Below are 23,462 nucleotides of genomic sequence, written 5' to 3' on the forward strand. Positions count from 1 at the left end.
AAAGGGGTAAAGGGGTACATATATATAGAGATGGATAAAAAGTACTCTATGGGTGGTGAATACAATGCAGCCTATACAGAAGTTGAAATACAATAATGTACACCTGAAATTATACAATGTTATAAGCCAATATGACCTCAAAAAATAATTTTTAAAAAAGAAGCATGGGATTTAGAGGCATTCATCCATTCACACCTTCATTCAATCAACAAATACACATTGAGTGCCTACTCTCTTCCAGGTACTGAGATAAGATCCTGGCTCCCACACCTAAAATATGTGCAACCTAAGAAAAATTGCTTAGTTTACCTGAGTTTCACTTTCCATATTGGCTAAATAGAGGTATTAATACTTATTCAATGGGTTTAGTTATATGAAATAAATAAGATCACATAAGTAAGCACCCGCCCCAGGGGGCTGGCACTGCTTAATAAGAGGGACTCTAAGAGCTCTGGTTCTTGAGGACCTTGTAGCCTGGTGCTGTTGTTTTCAACCCTGGGCTGCACATTTGAAGCACCTAGGAAGTATTTTTTAAAATATCAATGCCCAGGCCCTTCTTCTGAGATTCTGATGTGGTTTTGGCTTGGGGTGGGGTATATTACTTTTTGTAAGTTCCCCAGGTGACCTAAACAGGTACACAGTGTTGAGAACCACTGGTCTAACGTCAAGGCAGACTCGTGAATAAAAAAAAATCTCAAAACAACGTTATAAAACTCTAAAATTGGATTAAGCTAGATACAGACAGGCATGGGGCTGGGAGAAATAGGCTTGATGGAGCGGGTCTGACTCCTGTTGGGGTATAACCCACATCACAATGTCAGTGGGGACATGTCCAGTTTGTGCTTCGTCTGAGGTGGGATTAATCAATGGCCGAGAAGTGAGATCTGGCAGCTGCTGTTCAGGGGTCCCTGAACATTTTTGGGGTGAGAAGTTACTGAATGTGAAATGAGCTCTACAAAATGGTATTTAGATACAAATTTTTAGGGGTCAAAAATCCCTGCTATCCAAAGTAAAATTTCGAGTTTAAATATTGTGTAATAATATATGCAATGTTATATTTAAATACCCTCAAATTAAAAATTTTCAACTGTATTTTGAATTCTTGTTACATTCATTGCCTTCCCTATTTAGAAAATGCTAACATCATAAAAAGTATTTTCTCAGTGTGCAGTCATGTTGAAAACAAGTGGAAAGATAAAGGTTCTTTTGCCAGTACAACTATTTTTAATCGAGGAAATTAGTTTTCGATGAGGTCTGACTCATGTGCCTTTAATTCCATGGATAGGCTCGAAATACTTCTTAATGAAAAGCTGTCATTCAGGTTACAGTTCAGTTTCATAACCCATCAGACTTGAGAGGATGGCAATAAATAAATATATGACAGCTAAATATAATTTTAGCTACGGATTTTAACAGAATATATTATCTTTTAATTCTTAAAATCTGGAGAAAAACTCACAAAAAAGAACTTTATAGGCTGCCTGCCATAGGCTGAATGTTTGCGTCCTCCCAGAATTCATGTGTTGAAACCTAATCCCCAATGTGATGGTATTTGGGGCTGGGACCTTTGGGAGGTGACTAGGTCATGAGAATGGAGCCCTCAGGAAGAAGATTAGCGCTCTTTCAAAAGAGGCCACAGAGAAATCCCTCATCCTTTAAGCCGTGTGAGGTTACAGCACGATGATAGCAGTCTATGAACCAGGAAGCAGGTTCTCATCAGACACTGAATCTGCCGGTGCCTTGATCCAGAATTGTGGGAAAGAAAGTTCTGTTGTTTATAAGCCACTCAATCCATGGTAGTGTGGCACAACAGCCCAAACAGACTCAGACACTGCCTGAAAGTAAATTTTCTTCTCTATGTTTGAAAAACAGCTGTCTGTCCAGATACACACATGATCTGTACCTTTTAACCCACGTGCCCAGATGAAGTCACAGAAGAAAAGTATTGGCTTTCCAATCATGTCCAAGGATCAGCAGAATCTTGTGAGATGTGCTTGCTGACTAAAGACGTAGCGTGGAAAGGTGTTTTTGCTTTTACCTGGGCTATCTGTTCTTCTTATTCTCCTTTGCAACTTAAACATGTAACACTTGAAACATCTGTAGGTCTGTATATTTTTTGGCCTTATGTTCTGAGCAGATCAATGGGCCATATATGTTATGTTGCCTTTCTGTTTCTTACAAGTAAATCTTCGGTCTTGCCTCTGTCTTCTGAAATAGCCTATTTCAGGACTACATAGGAAAATTCCAGATATGAAAGTTAATTGGCGATCATAATATGTTTAAACATGTCTTATGCCTTTCTTTTGCTATCTTTTTTTTAAGGTGCTAAGAGAAATTTTAAAGCTACTAGTGGTCAAATCTATTAATTTTTACTTTGTCGTTTTTTCCCATCATAATTTTAGACTTAAAAGATTCTCCTCACTCCAGAATTTTGCTAAAGGCTCAAATTTGTTATCTTCTACTATTTCACTCTTCAGTCTTTCCAAATTTAGTATGATATCATGGAATAAGATGAGAAGCTAAATTGATTTTTTTTGTTCTGAATTACTAAGCAATTGTATCAGCACCATTCTTAGAATAATGGTTCTCTCCTTTATTGATTTGTGAGCCCTTTTTATCAGATAAAATTCGTATGAAATGTGAAAAAGAATCCAGTTATGGACAATCTATTCTACTGCACCAATTGTTCTGTCCATGTCTGTGCCGGTGGCCTTGAAATATGCATCAGTATACGGGAGGGCTGGCATTCCTTTCTTTTAAAGATCTCATCCATTCCTGCCAAGTTACTCTTCAGATGAACTTTATTTTTTATCTTTGTTAATTCTTAAATGATAGTCATGTAAAGAAAACGGAAACGTTATTGAAGTATACATAGGAAAAACTGAAATTCCATGTTCCTCCTCACCCTCACTTTTCCACTTCCTCCATTCCCTAGGTGTAAGCACTGTTAACATTTCGATGTGCCCAGATTGATGTTCATACGTTTGGTAGAACCCAAAAATATTATTAGTGATATTTTGTTGTTGGAATTGTGTTAAAGCTTCACATTAAGAAAAATTGACATCTTATATTCAATGTTGCTATTCAAAAACATATTACGTCCTTTTACTTAAGCCTTATTTTATATATCTCATCAACACTTCATAATTTTATTTATGCAGATTCCAATATTTTGTATTGTTTATTTCCAGACAGTTAATATTGTGAAGGGATTTCTTTTTGCAATATGTTGTCTTTCTCATCACTGGTGGCGTGAACAACTGCTCTTTGGTTTTGTCTAGTAGTCTTTTATAAATTTTAGTAGCTTTGCAATGGATTACTTTGGGTTTTTATACTACTTAATCGCATCATGGGAAAATTATGATAATTCTATATCCTTTATAGTTGTACCTTTGTTTTCTAGTTCATATTTTATTGCTTTTTGAAAACTTTTAGAACATTAAATAGCAATGGTAATAACAGAAATTCTCATTGGTCTTGATGATAACCAGACTGTCTCTGATTGCAACATTTAGTCCGAAATTGAAAGTCTTTGTTGAGAGGCAGAATAGTATAGTGCTACAAGAGAAGTCTTTGCAGCCTCACTGCTGAATTCAAACCCTCACTGTGATCTTCCTAGAGGTGTAAACTTAGCATTTAAAAGAATTTTGACACCATAGTCAGCATTGATTCCAGAATTAGTGCTTTATTTTATCAATGCCTTTTAGACTCATTCAGAATGCACTAATAATTCAGAACAATGGCAATGTACTACTTTGAAAACATTCAACTACTGAAGTGTAGTACTTCACTGTTTTTTTTCTAACTCTGTTTTTTCCTGCTGAAGTATATTAAATTCGCTCAATATTTTCTATTCCAACATCTTTCAAAGAATATTGTTTCTTCTTTGGAATCTGTGTAAATTGGTACCCTTTGTATTTCTGTAGGTCTGGGCTGCTGGAAATGAAGTGTGGGTTTTCAGTAGTTCTGACTGCTATAAAGCCTGTTGTTTAAGCTGACTCCTCCACTGGCTTTTTACCATCCATCCAAAAACAGTACTGCTCTTTGTTTTTTTTGTGGAATTGGAAGTTTAAGGCAGCTCCCATGGTCAATCTCTGCTTTATGCCTGGCTCTGCCTAGTCGGCACAGATACGATTGCATATATGTGGCATGGGGCTACAGGAAGACAAGACAACTAGATATTGAAATGTAGCAGTCTCTGGCTTCACAAATATTCTCTTTCTCCTAGGTACTCTCATCCTCTTGAGAGTCCCATCCAATCCACAGACTTAAATGCCATCTCTATGCTAATGACTCACAAAAAAATAGTTTTTTCTCCCCAAAGCCCTAGTACATAGTTGTATATTCTAGTTGTAAGTCCTTCTAGTTCTTCTGTGTGAGCTGCCGCCACAGCATGGCTGCTGACAGACAAGTGATGTGGTTCCCCATCAGGGAACCAAACCTGGGCTGCCGAAGCAGAGGGCAGATAACTTTAACCACTAGGCAATCAGGCCTGGCTCAGACTCTCAAACTTTTGCCTCCAGCTGTGACCACAAGCCTACTCTCCAGATTCGTATATCCAGCTGCCTATTTGATATTCTCATTATTGTTGGTGTAACCAGAATGTCTCTAATATTACAGCATTTAGTATGATATGTGTCGATTTAAAACAGTCTTTGTTGAGAGGCAGACCCCCATAGAGTCTCAATTGTTCCATTCAAATGTCTAATAAGATGTCTAATAACTCAATTCTAATATGTCCAGAACTGAACTCATGATCTTCAAACCTGCTCCTCACTCTTTATCTCCATTAGAGTTACAAGAAACTCTGTCTAGTGAAAACTTGCTTAGGTCAAAAACCTGGGTCATTCACGACTCCTTTCTCTCTCTCAAATCTTCATCCAGTCCATTAGCAAACAAATCTATTCTACATTCAGAATTTATGTAGGATTACACCACTTCGCAAAACCTCGCCCACTACCATTCTAGCCTGAGTCATCATCATCTGCTGCCTGGCTCTTTTGCAAAAGCTTCCCAGCTGCTCTCCCAACTGCAGTCCTTGTCTCTATATGGTCTATTCCCACCACAGCTGCCAGAATCATCCTGTAAAACACACATTTGATTTTGTTGTTCCTCTGCCCCAAATCCTCCATTGGCTTTCCATTTTAAACTGAATAAAACCCCAAATCCTTCTAATGGCCACCAGATCCTGCGCCCCCACACCACACCCTCACCTCTGACAACATCACGTATTGCTCTCCACCTTGCTCTCTCCACTCCAGCCTCCTCGCTAACCATCGTTCTCCTGGGTCCATGACTTTGCGCCTGTTGCTTTCTCTGCCTGCAACATTCATCCCTCAGGTGCCCACCAGACTCGCTCACTGTCTTCAGATCTCTCTACTCAAGATAACATCTTATCCCCGTCATGAGCTTTTCCCCATCATGACACATAAAATGATCCCGTGCTCTGTGCTAGTTGCTCGCTATCCATCATGTCTATGTCATTTTTTTTTTAAAGATTTTATTTTTTCCTTTTTCTCCCCAAAGCCCCCCAGTACATAGTTGTATATTCTTCGTTGTGGGTCCTTCTAGTTGTAGCATGTGGGACGCTGCCTCAGCGTGGTTTGATGAGCAGTGCCATGCCCGCGCCCAGGATTCGAACCAACGAAACACTGGGCCGCCTGCAGCGGAGCGCGCAGACTTAACCACTCGGCCACGGGGCCAGCCCCTCTATGTCATTTTTCTTCACAGCATTTATTTTCATTTGACACATTTTGTTTGTTTGCTTATTGTCTTGTTCACTAACATGCCGCTAGTGCCTAGAAAACTCTCCAGCATCTAATAAAATTCAATAAATGTTAAGTGAATATATGCCATCATTATATGAGAATGATATGTAATGCATTTGCAGTTAACAATATAAGGATCTGATAAGTCATGAAAACTAGTAGATATCACGAGTTTCCTGGGTGCCAGTCCTGTGCTCAGAAGTTTATATAGAGCTTCTGAGAAAGGGGAAATTATTCAGTAGAGTCTAATTTCTATTTAGGGATTTAACTCTGTTCAACAATTGGATTGATATGTAGGTGGAATGATTTCAGAAATGCTCACAAAAATAAACCAGTTTGTCTAGTCCATTAAGGCCTCAGATACTTTTAACAAGGGGAAAAGCTGTCTATTTCATTCATGAGGAAATCAATTAACTTGTTAATGCTTCGTTGGAGAGGTGACATATATTGAGGTGTGACTGAATGTATAATTATTTATTTGAGCACATTCTGATAAAAGAGGGGGAAAGACTTAGAATAGAGAAGCTGGGGCACCAACAGCAAATGGCGCATTCTTCTGAACCAGCACAGCCTCACCCACAAGAGCAAGGAAGGTCACAAAAGCCTGGTTTGCAGTTCCCTCTGCATTTGGTGCCTCTATGATCTTGGCAAGTTGCTCCAAATCTGTTTCCTAGTTTAAATAATAAGCTTTTCCTAAGTATTAAGGGTGAAACTATAAAGGTAATACTTAGGACTGTCTCTATCAGATTTAGAAGATGGGCAATAAATAGTCGCTATTTTTAAGTTTTCTCTAGAGCCAGATTCTGTTTAGATTCTTGTTAAAGAATGAGTTCAGCATGTCACTAATTAGAGGAAGAACGTCCAAATTTCCATTATCAAAGAGATCCTTAGTGTTTTACTTCCCTGGATGAGCACTGTGACTTCCCATACACGGTAAATGTTTTACGGGACAAATGCCGTCACCTCATCCAAATATGTGCTTTCAGCACCCTTTTAAGTCTCGTTGAAGCTCATTATTTACAGTACAGGGTCCAATTCGAGGACCGGAAGGTCTCCTTTTCCCAACCTGAATGATCTGAGGCTCCTCCAACCTTGCTGACTGCTAGGTAACGCTGGAGGGTGTCTTAGGGTCTTAGGTTGTCCTCCTGTAGGAAAGAGAGCCTGAGATTTATTTGCGTTATGGAGCTCGGGAATGTGGCTGCCCAGATGCCGGCTCATGAGCATCCCCCTCCTGCCTTCCCCAGTGGAGCTCCTATAAACAATTACCATTTTCTTTTTGAGGTCTGAGTTTGTAGTCTTATTTCCTACACCATAATGATGTAACACTGATTGTTGAAATAACTAAAATATTGGTATGACTATATTGGGAAGGTGGGAGAGGCAAGGTAAAGAAAGTGAGCTGAATCTCTCATATTATAACAGGAAGTTGATAAACAACTTAAATAAATCCACAAATTATAGAGTATGTATGTCATTTAAGAGGGTTGAGCTATTTACCTCAAGGAAACTGAATTGTTTTTCATCATCTTAGTGCCATCTGATTTTTAAAATGTATGCATTACATTGTTAAATAGGAAAAAAATTAAAATGAAAAAGAATAAACAGTATAAACATAGTAAAGATAAAGAGGTACAGTTATCAGATAGAACGTTTTCAATGGATTAGTGATGCTACAATGAGATGATTATGTCCAGAGACTATGGGAGTACAACTTAATCGTCTTGCCTGTGGGAAAGATCTCCTATGGGAGAGACACTCAAGTGTCTCTCTTAGAAATCCTCTTAGAAGATCTTTGTGAGATAGATGAGATCATTGGGCAATTAGATAGGGAAAATCTTCGAAACTGGAGGACTGTGTTCGCTTGTTTTATCAGAAACATAGACTCTTCCTAAAGTTACTTTTCCTTTAGGCTTTGATTTCCCAGGTCCATTCTCTTTTTCTGCATTCCCAGCCTGTAACTACAAATGGAAATCCCAAGGGTAATGTTCTAGTGCAGGAAGCAGAGTAAGAACCTCAGAGACCACTTCCCAGGAAGTGACCAGACTGGACAGTTTGATTTTACCTTGCCATTTCAGAGGCTACATATTCCAGAAAAGGGGACGATATGGGATGAAACCTTGAAAATGGATAGGCAATACTTTTTGCCACCATATAGAAAAAAGCTCCAAGAGATCCTCTAAGGCCTTAGAGGGCAGGTGGGCTGAAGCCAGGCTGGGTAGCGCATACTAATGAGTACAAGAGAAGGCTGCATTACAGGGATACATGGGCCAGCATAATGTGGTGACATCAATGTTTGATGCCAGTTACTAGGAAGGAGAATGAATTTCAAATTAAGAAATGAAATATTCTGGTTTAGAGACTTATATTTAGCCCCAGGACCCTGTCCCCCACTCAAACCAAAGCTGGAAAGGCATGCACGAGATGGCTAGAAATAGGGACCCTTTTCAAGCTAAAAGAAGTTACAGCTGATGAGAGATGAGAATGAGAGAAAAACAACAACTAATTAAGCCTAAAATACTCAGAAAAAATATTAAAGTTCATAAGTCCTAATGATAGGCGTCCGTTCATTTATCATTTACCAGTGGAACTACTGAGCTGGTCACACACTTTTAATTTCTACAGAGAAGTTCATTAATCAAATGGTAAAGGCTGACTTCAGGAGCTCCTCACCCCCGTGAAGATATAAATCATATTAATGTTTTATTTTCCAAAGATCCTGAACTTTTTATATCTCCTGGAATGTCAGTGCAGGCCTTGAAAATCACAGTCTCATACTCCTGTAACACAAACAGCAAAGGCAGCGAAAGGTTTTGGAACAAACTAACTGGGGCATGCTTAGCTCATGTTTGACACCACAACAAATACCTCATTCACCTACTCACAGCATTCATTCCCACTCGATGTATGTAATCACCCACTGACTGTATATATTAAAGATTTCCCTGAAAGTTGCCCTTTCTTTATTGAACAGTTTAAGTATTTGCTTAAGGAAATTGCCAGTTTTGCTTAGGTAAGTAAGCCGTTTTTTAAAATCCCTGGAGGCTGATTTTTATAGTCATCTAAACTGTCACCATCTTATTGAAGTTCCTTCAGAAAGCTTCCCCAGAAGGATTGTAACTTAAAATAGAAATGGAGGGGGGAAGGAAAGGCACGCATCTTTACCAAACTTCCAAATGGCAGATTTCCTCTTCGACCTTTGTCCTTGGGGCCCCTGTTTCCATCCCAAGCAGCTTCACCATCTGTCTGCAGTTTGGCGTCAGGGGTCAGGAAGATTATTTGGATGCAATAGTAAATGCTGTTTCTACGAAACGAAGCAATTGAAGGATGATTATCAGTTGAAATACCTCCCAAATGTTCATATTTTGTGTTTTTGTTTTTTTGAAAAATTGGAGTTAGATAAGCATCTTGTCTGAGCTCCTTGTTAGCGCCAAATACCGTCTTCGGATTCTTTGGGTGTTCTAAAGGCTCTCACTGTTTATAGACTGTTCTTTTCCTTTCAAGAGCTCCTTAAGAGTGAAGATTTTTGCATTTTCTGGTCCCTGGATTTCTCACAGGACCAGAGGAATGAGACACATCACTCACATGCAGATGCAGACAGCCCTGTTCCTCTGAACAATTTGGTGCTATTTCCTAACGGTTGAGTAACAGCTGAAAAGCTGAGCTGGTAGATGGAGGATGCATTAACATTGGTGTAAGGAGGAGAGAAAGGGGAAAGAGTATACATGCCCCTAGCAGAGGTTTTCGTGGGGTTTTTTTTGAGGAAGATTAGCCCTGAGCTAACATCTGCTGCCAATCCTCCTCTGTTTGCTGAGGAAGACTGGCCCTGAGCTAACATCCGTGCCCATCTTCCTCTACTTTATATGTGGGACGCCTACCACAGCATGGCTTGCCAAGTGGTGCCATGTCCACACCTGGGATCTGAACTGGCGAACCCCGGACAGCCGAAGTGGAATGTGCACACTTAACCACTGCACCACTTGGCTGGCCCCTCTAGCAAAGGTTTTGACAAATGTCTGGGCCCAGGTGAAAGACTAATTGTGGCAGGATTTTTTTTCTTATGTATCCTGTTGTTTTAAAATATCTTAGAGTTCTTGCTGAGTCTACTTTATATGATATTATTTTATAATAAAATAATAATTAGGTTAGCTGGAGCAAAGATCTAGGCCAGGGCATTAAGGACACAGTGGATATTAAAATATAACACATAAAACCATAGAGACAGTAAAAAGATCAGTGGTTTGCAAGGGTTGGGTGGGGCGGGACGAATAGAAGAAGCACAGAAGATTTTTAGACAATGAAAATACTCTGTATGAATCTTTAATGGAGGATACATGCCAAAACCATAGAATGTACAACACCGTGAGTAAACCCCAATGTAAACTGTGGACTCTGGATGATAGTGATGTGTGCGTGTAGGTTCATCAATTGCAACAAATGTACCACTCTAGTGGGGGATGCTCACAATGGGAGAGGCTATGTATGTGTGAGGGCAGGGGGTATGTGGGAAATCTCTGTAACTTCTCTGTAACTCTGTAAATCTCTGTAACTCAGTTTTGCTGAGAACCTAAAAATGCTCTAAAAAATAAAGTCTATTAAAAAATTACATACGTGTATAACACATTAGCATGTGCATTTGCTTATGCTTGACTGCTATGAAAAGGAATGTTAAAGAATTTGCAAATGAACAAAAAAATTCATACAATAATCAAGAAGGAGTAGAAAACCAGTCACCCCAGGTTGGTCTCCCGCTAAGAGTATTATGGGATGAATATCTGGTAAAGTATCTTGAGGTGTTCTTGTAACTGTGTGCCTATGGGAATAGAGGGCAATCCAAAATGAAGAAATATCGATTGTGCAAAAGTTACACAAATGCGAAAAAAGGGCAAAATCTGAATTATTTAGGCACACTATATATGTCTCACAACTAGTGTAAAAGAAATGAAGAAAAAGGAGTTTATTTAAAAGGTTCGATGCAGTTCAAATTCTTTAATCTAGGAAAAACAACCTTCCTTTGGGGATGAGAAGGGCTCTTTTGCTTGAGAAAACATCTTAAAGACGATGTGCTGGCTTGAAAGGCATAGTGTAAGTGAGAGTGCTTTAGACAAATAAAAACTAAAGAGTTCTTCAAAATAAAGTGGAAGAAACATTAATTTCTGGCAATTGGAAAAACAAGGGTTTTGAGTCTTGGTAGAGAGAGGAGACTTGAACAAGATGGCAGCAGAAAGTCCTCTGGGGAAGAATTGTTAGAGATTGATCCCCCTTAGAAGGGACGGTCATGGACCTTAAGAGAGTGAATATGAATCACTGTCTCTTCTGAGGCATAATTGAAGCTCCCACTTGACCCCCTAACCTTCAGGGAAAGCCCATCACACAGGGCAACCAAGTACTCATAGAGTCATTGGAAGAAAAGTGGCAGGAGAATGAGTGAAGATAAAGTAGTCATGTGACCACGGGCGCTCTAGGACCACTTCAACTGACCTCAGCTTTTCAACAGAGTAATTAAGTGTTGTTTTTCAGGATCTGAGTATCCCCCCTTGTCCAGTTCAGGCTGATTGAGACTACCAACCTATCAACTGGGCCTGTGCACATGCCTGATAAGTGACCCTTTTGACCTCAAAAGGCTGAAGACTCCACCCTCAGATCATGCTAACACCACCATTTTGTGAACACGCATCCTATGAAGAGCCATGAAGCTTGACCGTGCTGAGCAGATCATGAATTACTTCACCTCTCCTTACCCCCAATAATCTATTCCCACACTTCAGACCACCCTGCCTTTCATCCCGTAAATTTTGTCCAAAGTCCTGGATTGAGGAGACAGATCTGAGAGCATATGCCTCTTTGCAGATTGATCTTGCAACAAAGCTGTTTTCTTTTCCCAAAATCTGATGCCATAATAATTGCCTTTTTTTAAATGTGCATTGGGTAGGAGAACCCCAATTTTGTGTGGTATTAGTCATGAGAAATAAGCTAGTGAGCTGTGGAGTGAGAATTCAACAGAAGCAGGAATTCAAAATAATCTTCAGGATTCTGCTAAGATCTAGGGAAAGGCACAGACTTTGCACTAATGCATGAGATGAAGCTAAAACTATTTTATATGAATGTTAAAGGAGAAGGTGAGCACAGAGAGCTCAAAGTTGAGGCATCCATCCAGGCAGGAGATTCATAGCTAACACAAATTTATGACTTGTGGCTGTGGTCAAAACATGGATGCTTTGGTGAACCATGGAAGGTGGGATTTGGGGTGGGAATAAATATACACTTTGGCTTAATTTCTGCTGGATTCCCACTGGGTTGTGCCTAGGGACAAGTTTGCGTTACTGTGGTGGTGACACAGCCTTTCTCTTAAGATTATTTTAAGTTTGGGTTTGAATCTGAAAATTTGCTTTTTCAACCGAGATAATATTGCTTAGGCTCCCTAGATTTATTAAAGTGACTTTCCCAAGATCATTCAGCTACTGATGGTGGAAAAACTGGGGCTCCTGATTCCCTGGTGTAGGACTTTTTTCAGTATACAATGCTCTTTCTTGTAATTAGAACTTCTAACTTTTAAACACTCACAATGTTTACCATATTTAACATGTGGATATATATATATATATATATATGTACACACACACATGCATATATATATAAAATATCTACATTAATTCCGTTAATTAAGCATTGACTATAGACAGCATCTACTATATGACGATGCGAAGGTGGAGGGGACATGCCTGTTATTTTTAAGGTAAACGTGATATGATTATTGTGGAGAAGACAGACCGACAAACCAACATTGCAATCATTTTGCTATGTGTTGTAGTGGAGGTATTTAGAGGGCATTTGCAAAGCATAAGGGAAGAAAGAGTTAACTCTAGAGATTAAGACCAGTTAAAGATAGAGAATGAATGAATGAATAAATCCTACACTAGCGCATGTCTTTATGAGTCTTTTCTGGTACACAATGGAACTATGATTTCAGTTCCACCTGATTGGCGGGTCCTTGTGAAAATGTGCTTTGGTAGAAATCCTGTTTATTCTTAAGCATTTGTAAGTCTTTTAAAATAACAGTTAGCTTTAAAATAACAGTATTTTAAAATAGACTTGAATTCCCTTTCTTCCATTCTGGGCATTCACTTCTTCTAGAGTTTAAGCCAAACCCAAAATAAGCTTTTTAGTCTATGCTATTAGAGTTTAACTTGTAAAAGAAAAAGAATGTTACAGTGTAAGTTGAAAGTCAATATGATTTGAATTTATTAGCCCATAGGGTAAAGAATTCCAATTTTAAAGAGTAATAAATGGGAATAGTCTTGATCTTTGGGCCCAGAAGTCAGTCTCACCAACTTCTAGAAACAAACAGAGATGACATTTTTAGCATAAGATGACACGCACGACCTCAGCAAGGCCAATTGTTTTAGTTATCCTAATACAGACTACAACAAAATTGATTTGCTTTCATGATTATAATTTATTGAAAAGGCAGTTCTGAAGTTTCACGTGTTCTTGCTATAGTCAGAGAGTATGAACATGAATATTCTTGTGCTCAGATAAAAAACAAATCAATAAGGACCAGCTGTAAAGCAGGTCTTTATTTGTTTTTTCAAAATCAGCATAATTAACTTGAACTATATTTCATTATTAAACTAGATTGTAAGAGAATTACTTCAAACAAATTTGAGATTTATTTTTATTTATGGAATCAAGCCAATACACAGCAAAACTGAGGAATGAATACACTAGCTATTTCAATATAATACCACAAACCATTTCTTCTGTAAAGGACCAAATATTAGATACAATTGCAAAACATTTCAACATCCATCAAAACTAGAACTATATAATTGTCCCCAGAAAACACACTGAAATTCTTCCATATAGCATAATAAGACAGGGGATATAGAACATCTTAAAAAACAGTTCCAAAAATGGAATACTAAATATACAAAATTAATTCTTAATAGATTTGTTACAATAAGGACCTAAAGCCTCATAGAATATACTGTCAGAAATCCTGTGATATAAAGACAACTACTTTAGTGTGTAGAAATGCTAATTATTTTGTATTAATTATAATTGTCAATTATTCTGATATTACTATCAGATTTATTCTCAGATTTCCTTTTCTGAATTTTCTAATTTGACCCTGGAACACAAAAATCTTGAATTCACTCTATAATATTTTGTTTTTATTTAGAATACAGATCGATGTAAAAAGATATGATATGAATATATATAATAAAAAAGAAAAATAGTGACACAATTTTTAGCCATAATATATATTTTTGATACCGACATACTACAGGTCACATACATATTTTAATTCATGATACTTTAGTGAACCTAAAAATTGAATTAGAACAATATTCTTAAAATGCCTATGTGTGCCATGGAATCACACATTTTGTGCTCTTCAACTCATTTAGGCTGTCTTGGGGACTTAAAGGAAATAGCTCTTCTTATGACTAGTCCTTAAATTTTTGCCCAATATGGCTGAGATTCAATTGCAATTAAGAATCATTCTCTAATATTTGTCGTCCTGGGTTACTCACGATTCCAGTGTTGCCAATGACACTGAGTGGTACTAAGAGGACCACAGGGAGAGAGAGGACAAGGGATACAGTGGCTGCTTCTGCACCTCCAGGACCAGCATCCCAAATGGCCCTGACTGGGGCTTACTCTAAATAGAGCTGTTGCCTCCAGTATGAAAATCCATAAGATCCCAGATTACATGGGTTTAAAGGAGTCTAATCTTTGATGTTTGGGGCGAAGAATTAGGCTCAATTTCTCCCACGATAGCTTCTAGTTATGCTTTAGTGGAAGAGTCAAACTCTGAAGGTATAATTTAAAGCTCCAAGCATCCAACTACACTACGGAAATACAGGTTTTAGAGTCTGACAAACATAAAACTTTAACCTGATTGGATTGCTTATCTTGTGTAATAACAGATTAAAGTCGTGTTTCTTCATCAACAATAGTTGTCCGTTCTAGGAACTGTAATTAGTTTGGGAAGGGACTACATGTTGTTAAGACTACTTGATTTTTTTCTCGTTAAAAGCCGCACCTTTCCCTCGATCAGGCATAAGACTTCTTTCATGATGAGGGAAATTCTGTATGTAGGACAAGTATATAATTAACCAAAGAATTTCACTAATTTCATTTACAGTTATTTTTACACTTTAAAAGTACATGTCCCAAAATCAACCCATTAAGCACTTAATAGGTACTTTAAAATGTTTCGTTTTCATTATCAATATTTATCAAATACCCAACAGACAATACAGCCAGTTTCTCCTTAGCGGTAGATTGTTTATCAAATACATTCCCCATACCCACATAACTACGTGAATATTGTGTACTTGCAGGACCTCCCCACAGATAATTGCAAAATAAAATAAAATGATGCAACCCATCTATCCTTGACTGCAAGCTTTCGTCTGACGTAATATCTCAGATCTTCTTGCTTGAGAAAGGGAAATCTCCCCTTTCCAGGATGCTCTGCTTCCTTACCACCTATGGTTTCCTTTCTCCTGAAATTGACAGGCAGGACTCTTCCAATTGGGAACATTGGAACACGTGAATCCCATTTCTGTGTACATAACGTTAAGAAAGTTTAGCAACTAGATAAATTAAGCTTCAAAGCCTAAACAACAGAGAATAAGACCATCTACTTGCCTAGTGCAGAACTAGCACCCAGATCTTCTTGTATCTCTCCAGCCCTTTTTCTACTATCTCATCTCCTGATACATTTAAAAGGAGAAAACTCAGCTGGGTTGGTTGATATGCACCTTATTTGAGAGCTGTTCCCAGAAATAAGATTCAAACAGAATTGTTTTACTTGGGGGTACACGTCAACATTCTGAAACAGTCTCTACAAGAACCATCATGTTATTATTTTGGAATTGGATTTAGAAAAAAAGTGGGCTCCCTTTGTTCCAACCTAAAACAGTTTAGTTTTTGACCTGTCAAAGAGAAGTTGTCAAAAGGGCTGACAGTGCTACAGAAGGCAGGGTTACTGAAATGCTGCTCTGACTCCAACAAAGAAGAACTGATTAATTTAATTGATGGCTCATATTGGACAGTTCCCTTTAAGAAACTTATTTGCTATTTTTGAAAAGCAGAATTCTAAAACCTAAGGTCTTTATAAAACATTTGCAAACATTTTTTCAGGTATGTCAACCCAGGGAGTAAAAGACCCGAGATTTAGGAAAGGCAAGAGAGTGAAGAGGAGTGAAGTTGACAGTTCCGGGTTCTCACAGCCTCATCCAGTCCTCAGTTTCTTATTTAAAAAACCCAATAATAGTATTAAAATAGCTATTACTTCCGCTAAGGGATGCAAAATGTTTACGATGTATCCTCAAATCATTGCATGTTCTCTAACAAGGAGAAGGAACCAGACAAAATAGCTCAAAAAAAAAAAACAAACCACAAACTAGTGAGTTTCGTCAATGAAAAATGCAGTAACAGCCAAGTGGTGTTATAATTTATCTGTTTAGAAATGAAAGAAATTGATGCTCTTGGCTGGCTTTGATTTACCTGCATCAAGGAAAGCAAGTTCTATCTTCAAACTGGGAAACTTTAGTTAGGCAGATGTCAGGGTTAGTGGCCACCAACAATGCTTTCCAATGAATCAGCAGTGCTATATTTAAATTTTAGGATTTTATATCTCAGACATGAAACCAACAAATTTTGATTAACAAAGTAAACAGGGAAAAGATGTGCAATTCTGAAGACCCGCTGAGACTATAACCAAAGGCGCTGTCAGCCTTTGTACAGCACTTGACAGTTTAAGAAGGTCTTTTCACACTTAATTTCATTTAGTCCTCACACAACTCCGTGAGGTGTTATCAACTCCACTGTACAGCCAAGAAAATGGAGGCTTTGTGTATTTTTAAGTAATTTACCTAAAGCCATATGTTGAATAATGATGGAAGCCAGATGGGATGTAGAGCGGTTTTCTTTCCATCTCCCACCCCCATCCCACCCCAGAACCTGCCTCTCCTCCACTATGAACCTGTTAGGTGGGTGGCAGATCAGAAGGAAAGGCCAAGTTATTTTTAATTAAACATGAGGAGACTTTCTATATCCCGAGGTACTCTTTAGAAGACTCCTATCTGTGAATCTGGATTCCTCAAACAGAAAGTGATGACTGTGTTGATATCCAGCACAGCGCAGGATACCTTATAACACTGATCGAAACACATTTACAATGTTCTAGAGAAAGTCTACATAGAACTTTGGGCAATCCTTTTCTACTCTTCTGATAATATTGGGTATTCCTCATACAAATCTGACTTTGAAACGACCTTGCAGTGGGAGCAAAAAAGATATTATTGGCCAGTTGACAATATTTTCTCTAACCTTCAGCATCTTAGTAATCATGCTTTTCACAATCAATAAAACATGAGGAACTGCCAGTTCTAAGGTTACTGTTTTGAAATTTAGGTGATTTATAGCTTCTAACAGAATTTTCTGCTTTCCACTCTGAACCAGGCATCTTTGCTAACACGCCTCCAGCTCTCAGCCTCTCCAAGGCACCATCCTATCTCCAGGCCACCGTGTAAATTGATTTTATTGGATGGAAACATAATTTCTCTCAAGTCTCTTCTAATTCCTTTCAAATACTAAGGTTGATGACGAGCTCGCTTTGTTCAGAAATAATGCCCCTACATCGTATGACTTCTAAACCCATCAAGCCTTCGTTATGTCAGAAATAAAAAGAAAAGAAAGGAAAAGAAACCAACAGCAAAATATAAAGCCAGAGTGGTTATGATTTTTCCTTTAGAAATATAACTTCTACCATATTTCTGCAAATTAGGCCTGCAAATTTTAGTGTAGCATGTTTTTATTAACATTCCATATAAAACAATTCATAGCTTTTGGTCATAGCGATGTGAAAATGCAACTAGAAACACAGTCCTGTGCCCAATAAATTGATTTATGCTTATCTCGTATAAGTTCATTTGTTCTTGTGGTTTCTAGCTGGATTCAGCCAACGGGCCAGAAAGTCTGTTACGAGAGTCAGGCTGCACGAACGTGGGGCTCAGGTTGAAACTGGAATGAATCTGATGATCTTGGAAGATTTAGGAGAGTCCTTCCACGGACCTGTGCTGTTTGTCGGGCTTCGGTTGTTAGTGTAAGAAGTCTGCCTTCTGCTCGTACTGTCTGAATCTTCTTTGCTGAACGTTTGCTTCATGTTTTGGCAGCATGGGAAGCTTTGGACACAGTCCTGCAGGAGATGACCGCTAAAAAACATGTATATCCAGGGATTGCAGCAACTATTCAAGGAAGCCAGCAAGGCCGTGATGGTGGTGGCAGGGTTTTCCGACTCTGTGTGAAAAGTACAAGGGGAGATTATTTAAACAGTCAAATACAAGGAACTGAGCCCTGGATAAACTCATTTTCCTATTGTCTAGTGAAACCTGGAAAAATGTTATAGATTAATATAGAAAATGAGGTGTTTTGCTTATCAATCAGGGAAATGGGTGGTGTATTGGAAATTGCTTGGTTGTAAAATATTTTCGTAAGCAAGATGCCTTGAAGTTAATTCAAATAGTTTAAACCACTATTGAAATATTTAAGTAGAATAAGCTGGACTTTCCAGAAGTTAAGAATATTAAATAATTTATTTTTTAAAATTTTGTATCCTTTATACCAGTCACAGCATCTGCTAACGGACACAGCACATACAGAATGGCTGCAATTTCAATGACATTTCAAGAGTCTATATCCACATTTAGCAAATTGTATTCATCCTAATAATTCAGGCAAAAGTATGACATTATGGACCATGTTTAGTAGTTTTAAGTTTTTTAATATTAAATATATTCTTGTAATGGGAAAACTATACAGAAAGACAGGTGAAATAGGTCGCTGAAGGATGCAGTATTTAGTTTTCCTTTGGCTAATTAGAAACTTCATTTGATTTTAAAAGAAAGCTATCTTTGATTGTGGTTTGAACAACTATGCTATTAAGACAGCTGAATTAGGAAATTCCAACAAGCTTTGGATATATTTTATGTGAACTTGCCCTGGTAAACATATAAATATTATAATGTTTCACAGTGGAACTATTGCACTGATAACACACCTTTTCTAAAGATAAGAATACTTAGCAAGCACTGATTTTCCCTTAATGATTAAATATAAACTTGGGTCTTCTCACTCTTATTGTGCTAGAATAAATGATAGGTTACTTAATCATACTTTACACTAATATGCTACTATTAGAGGTGATCATGAACCAGGGCTAAGACTGTATTCAAAAAAGAATGGAAATCATCAACATAACAATGCACAAGTGAAGAAGTTTTTAGTAATCGTCTAAATCCTGCTAAAGCAATAATTAGACTGAATTTTTTATTTGATTGTCAATAATTAAGAGGCTTCTAAGATCAAGCAAGACAGGAAATGGTAAATCAAAAAGATAGCAACTGCGTTGTATTTTTCATTATCAGTAATATTATAACCATGCAAGAATTTGTATTTGTTTGAATTAAATTCACTCTCAAATGTTTTGTTTGCACATATAACTTTCAAAGTATACCACATATACTGCCTACCCCAATCCCAAACAACAAAAGGGACAGTTCCCAGACCCCTTTTCTCCAACAACAGTTGTTGTCAGCAACATTCCTGTAATATATTTGATTCGAAAAAGTTTTTTTCTTACTGAAAGGGAATGTTTTAGTCAAGATACCATACTAAATAATACTTTGGGGGGTAAATTCTTGTGAAGTTAGTTTTTCTAGTTTGTGAAGGAGTGAAAATCAAACAAGCTAGTCGGCGTAGAGAATATTCTCAGTAAACCACTGCAGGAGCTGGGTGGAGAGGCGTGGAGCTGCGTGGGCAAGTTAGTGTCGAAAGACTAATGAGTGAGTCCAATAAATTTTGAGTTTACCAATAATCCTGCTTTGAGACACCAGCAAAAAAGTGTTAAAGTAATTGTTAGAAAAAAATTAAAAGATTACGATAAGAAATGGAACACTAAATGCCGAATTAGAATTATTGACTTCTTAAGAATCTTTATTCAGAAAAATATGTCCATTTTACTTTTGCCCTTGGGGCATTTCTACAAAATTTTTAATTAATTGTGATATTTTTCACAAACTAGCAAAGACAGTTGTGACAGTAAGAATATTTCCCCGAATTCAATAGACTTGAAGGCAGGGTATTAACACAGCAGTTAGTGATTTGGCAAAAAGTCATTATTCTCTTTTGTAGTTGCCTGGCTGACTCTGGGGCACAGTTTCTGGATTTGCAGTCTTAAGGTCATGGTATGCTACAAATACAGATTCCTGGGCCCCATTCCAGATCTACTGAATTAAAATGACTGGGTGGAGACCCCAGGAGTTGGTCTTTTTGGTAATTTCACCCAGGTGTGATTCTTGAGGACACAGAAGTTTGAGAATTAGGATATTATGAAAAGAAATTCTCTCTGTCTCTGTCTCTGTCTCTGTCTCTCTCTCTCTCTCTCACACACACACACACACACGGCCCCATCCCTGCACCGTCCTCCCTTGTCCCGACACTTACCGATCCAGTGGAACTTCACATCCCAGACAGACCACATCTGGACGATGAAGAAGGGCATCCAGCAAACGATGTAAGCGGTCACAATCACGAAAGTCATCTTCACGGTGCGGATCTTGGCTCGGGAGATGGTCTTCACGCTGCTGACACAGGGCTCGAGCAGGAGCCCATTGCGGAAGGCGCCGCCCGCGCGCTCGGCGCCCTTGTCCTGGCGCGACGCCGTCTTCCCGCGGACGTTGCGCCAGATGTGGTAGCAGATGAAGCCGTAGCAGGTGCCCAGGATGACCACGGGCGCCACGAAGATGCTGGCTGTCATCCAAGTCACGTAGGCGCGGGGTCCCCAGGGCTGGATGAAGGTGGCCCAGCAGTCGTAGGCCTTGGTGACGTTGCTCACCTCGACCATGGAGAAGACGAGGTACTGCGGCGTGCTCAGCACGAAGCTCAGCACCCAGGCGGCCGCGATCATGAGGCGCGAGCGGCGCGTCGGCTGCTGCAGCGTCTTGAGCGGGTGGCACACGGCGATGTAGCGGTCGGCGGTCATGACCACCAGCATGTAAGCCGAGGCGAACATGCCGAACACCTGCAGGTGCTTCACCACGCGGCACAGCCCGTCGGGGCCGCGGAAACGGTAGGTGATGTCCCAGCACAGCTGCGGCAGCACCTGGAAGAAAGCGACGGCCAGGTCGGCCAGGCTGAGGTGGCGGATGAAGAGGTGCATGCGGGACGTCTTGCGAGGCGTGCGATGCAGTGCCAGCAACACGCAGCTGTTACCCAGTACGGCCACCACGAAAGTCACGGCCAGCAGGGCGATCTCCACCTTGGCCAGCTCCTCGTTGCGCAAGTCCCTCTGCTGGCCGCCTTCTTCCCCGAGCGCCTCCGATTCGCGGCTGGCGTTGGCACCGCCGGCGGCCAGAGGCCACCAGCGGCTTGAGTTGCCCGTGGACCCGGCGCCAGGGCCTCCGGAGAAACGCATGCTGTCCATGCAGCGCCTCCTCGGCCTCCGCGGAGGTCCGCTCCCTGCCCGCCTCGGCCGGCGTGGGCTCCTCGCCCGATGCGCTCTCCGCTTCCCGCGCTCGCCGCTCGCCGCTCGCGGGACCCCCAGGCGGCTGAGCTGCTCTCGGTCCCGTCGCCGGCCCCTTTTCCTCTCTGCCTTTTCTCAGCTCCAGCGAGGCTTGGGAGGTGCGCTCCGGCCTCCCAAAGCGCTGGGCTCCGAACTCAATGATTTATGCCGGGGTTCGTTTCCCCAGAACGCGCTCCCTATCGCCCAAGTGGTTGGAGAACTGGTCGCTGCCTACTCTCCCCACCTCCCTACCCCAGGCACCCCGGGAGGGTTTTTCCCCTCCCCACGCCGGTGATTTGTCCTCTTTGCATCACTGCTGCAGGGGTGGGGCTGGGAGCCTCGCCGATTCCTCGGCCAAACAGGCGGGATTGCGGCGCTGGAAGCTCTTCTCCAAAAACTGGGAGCACTGCACGTGTCTTGCCTTTTCTGAGTTTACCACCATCTCCTCAAGCCTCCCTCGATAGCCACCTTAACCCCGCACTTGACTAGCCAACGCCGTACCTAGAAATCCCAAGGGCACTGCTCCGCGCGCGCTCTTGCACCTGAACTTGAACTGGCGCGCGACCCCAGCCCCTCCAGCCCCGGCTTCTCCCTCCGCGCCGACGCAGTCCGGCCAACTGCATTCCCGGGGCAGCTTGGCTCCGGGAATTCATCGCCCCGCGCCCCGCTGCTCCCCACCCTCCTGTGCAGGCTGACAACTGGGTGACTTAAAGGGCGCTGTCTTCCCACTGGCGACTTTGGTGCCTGTTCCTTAGCCTGTCTCCGTTTGCGGACCGGGAGGACGCGCTCACTTGCCCCCCCCCCCCCCCCCCCCGCAGCCCCCACGGCTGCCCTGCGTGTGTTTACAGCGGGGAAGGGGAACTTCTCCCGTTTTCCCAGTCTCCCTCCCCCCACCCCCTCCCCCAGTGGAGTTTTCTCTAAACTAGTTTCCTGGGGTTTTCTCCGGGAAAAGCCTGATTCCCACAACGGGGATGGGCGGGAACTGGGCCACAGCAGTCCGTGGGGACTTCGTCTGGTTACTGCTGAATCGTGGGGACGTCTCTTTGGGTGGACAAGGAGCAGCTGCTGGAGAGCGGCCGCCCAGACGGCGCTGTCCGGGGCTGGGGAGCGGAAACCGCCGGGCCCCCGCGCTCGGGGTGGGAAGGAGGCGATCCTCGGCAGGAAGGAGCGCTCTGAAGGGAGAGGGAAGAGCGGGTTCCTCCGGACAGCTCGAGCCCGGCTGCGAGGGCACAGCGAGGCTGCAACGCTGGCTCTCCACGTCAGCGCGGCGGCTTAACTTTGGTGAAGCTGCAATTCGAAGGACAGCAAGGGAGAGCTGTTTTCGGGTGATTTCACCAAAAAGAAAAAAGAAAAAAAGGAAAGAAGCACTTTGTAAGAGCATCTACTCTGTAGATACAGGAACATGACTTTTTGGTTAGAATGTTTGTGTATTGCGGCCATGGTATAAATTTGATTGTCTCAGAAAAATATCTCTGAAATGCAGGCAAAGAAACCAGAAGATTTTCTGAGGTGCAGTTCTTGGTGAAAAAATGCACTTTGCTACCCAGTTTACGCGTGCTGAGTCCTAAGGCTGTCACATTAAGAGTGCTGGGCTGGGCCTCTGGAGTCCTGCTTCATTGTGGCTGCCTGAGCCTCGGTTTACACTTCTGAAAAATGGGAATAAGTACCTGCCTTCCCTACCTCCTCATGAGGTTCTTGTGAGGATTAAGTAAGACAATGTTCTGTGTGGGGAAATGTTCTCAAAACTACAAGCCACGTTGTGTTGTCTCATTTTCTCCAAGACATTTAGGACGCAAAAGATTTAAAAAGTTCTGAGATGGCAATACATAAGAGGTTTCCAGGCAACCTGTTTGGAAAAATCCTTCAAGCGATTAAGTAATAGTCATTGATTCAGAGAGGTGAGCTTCTTTTGAGTCACAAGTTAGATTATTAGTGCTCCTTATGAGAAATAATGTTATATGACTCTCGTGTCCCTGAGTATTGCAAAAGTGGTCCATTGGCCGGAACCCGGCAATTTCATTGCTTTTGACCTGACACCTTGAAGTTTTTAGGGTTCCAAAGGGGAGGGAATCTGCAGCAGAGGGTCACCAAAGTTCCTTTGGGTGTTCTTATTCCAGAAA

General features: G+C 40.9%; 1 protein-coding gene across 1 annotated transcript; it reads right to left on the reverse strand.

The window, feature by feature from the left end:
- Positions 1–13,201: 13,201 nt before the first annotated feature.
- On the reverse strand, positions 13,202–22,672 carry AVPR1A (arginine vasopressin receptor 1A). Its single transcript, XM_001917923.6, has 2 exons — positions 20,286–22,672; positions 13,202–18,080 (listed from the first exon to the last, which is right to left on the reverse strand). Exons 1-2 carry the CDS (start codon positions 21,262–21,264, stop codon positions 17,794–17,796), a joined length of 1,266 nt encoding a protein of 421 aa, XP_001917958.5. The 5' UTR covers positions 21,265–22,672; the 3' UTR covers positions 13,202–17,793.
- Positions 22,673–23,462: the final 790 nt, after the last annotated feature.

The sequence above is a fragment of the Equus caballus genome, chromosome 6 (genome assembly GCF_041296265.1).
Source record: "Equus caballus isolate H_3958 breed thoroughbred chromosome 6, TB-T2T, whole genome shotgun sequence".
NCBI classification, from domain to species: domain Eukaryota; kingdom Metazoa; phylum Chordata; class Mammalia; order Perissodactyla; family Equidae; genus Equus; species Equus caballus.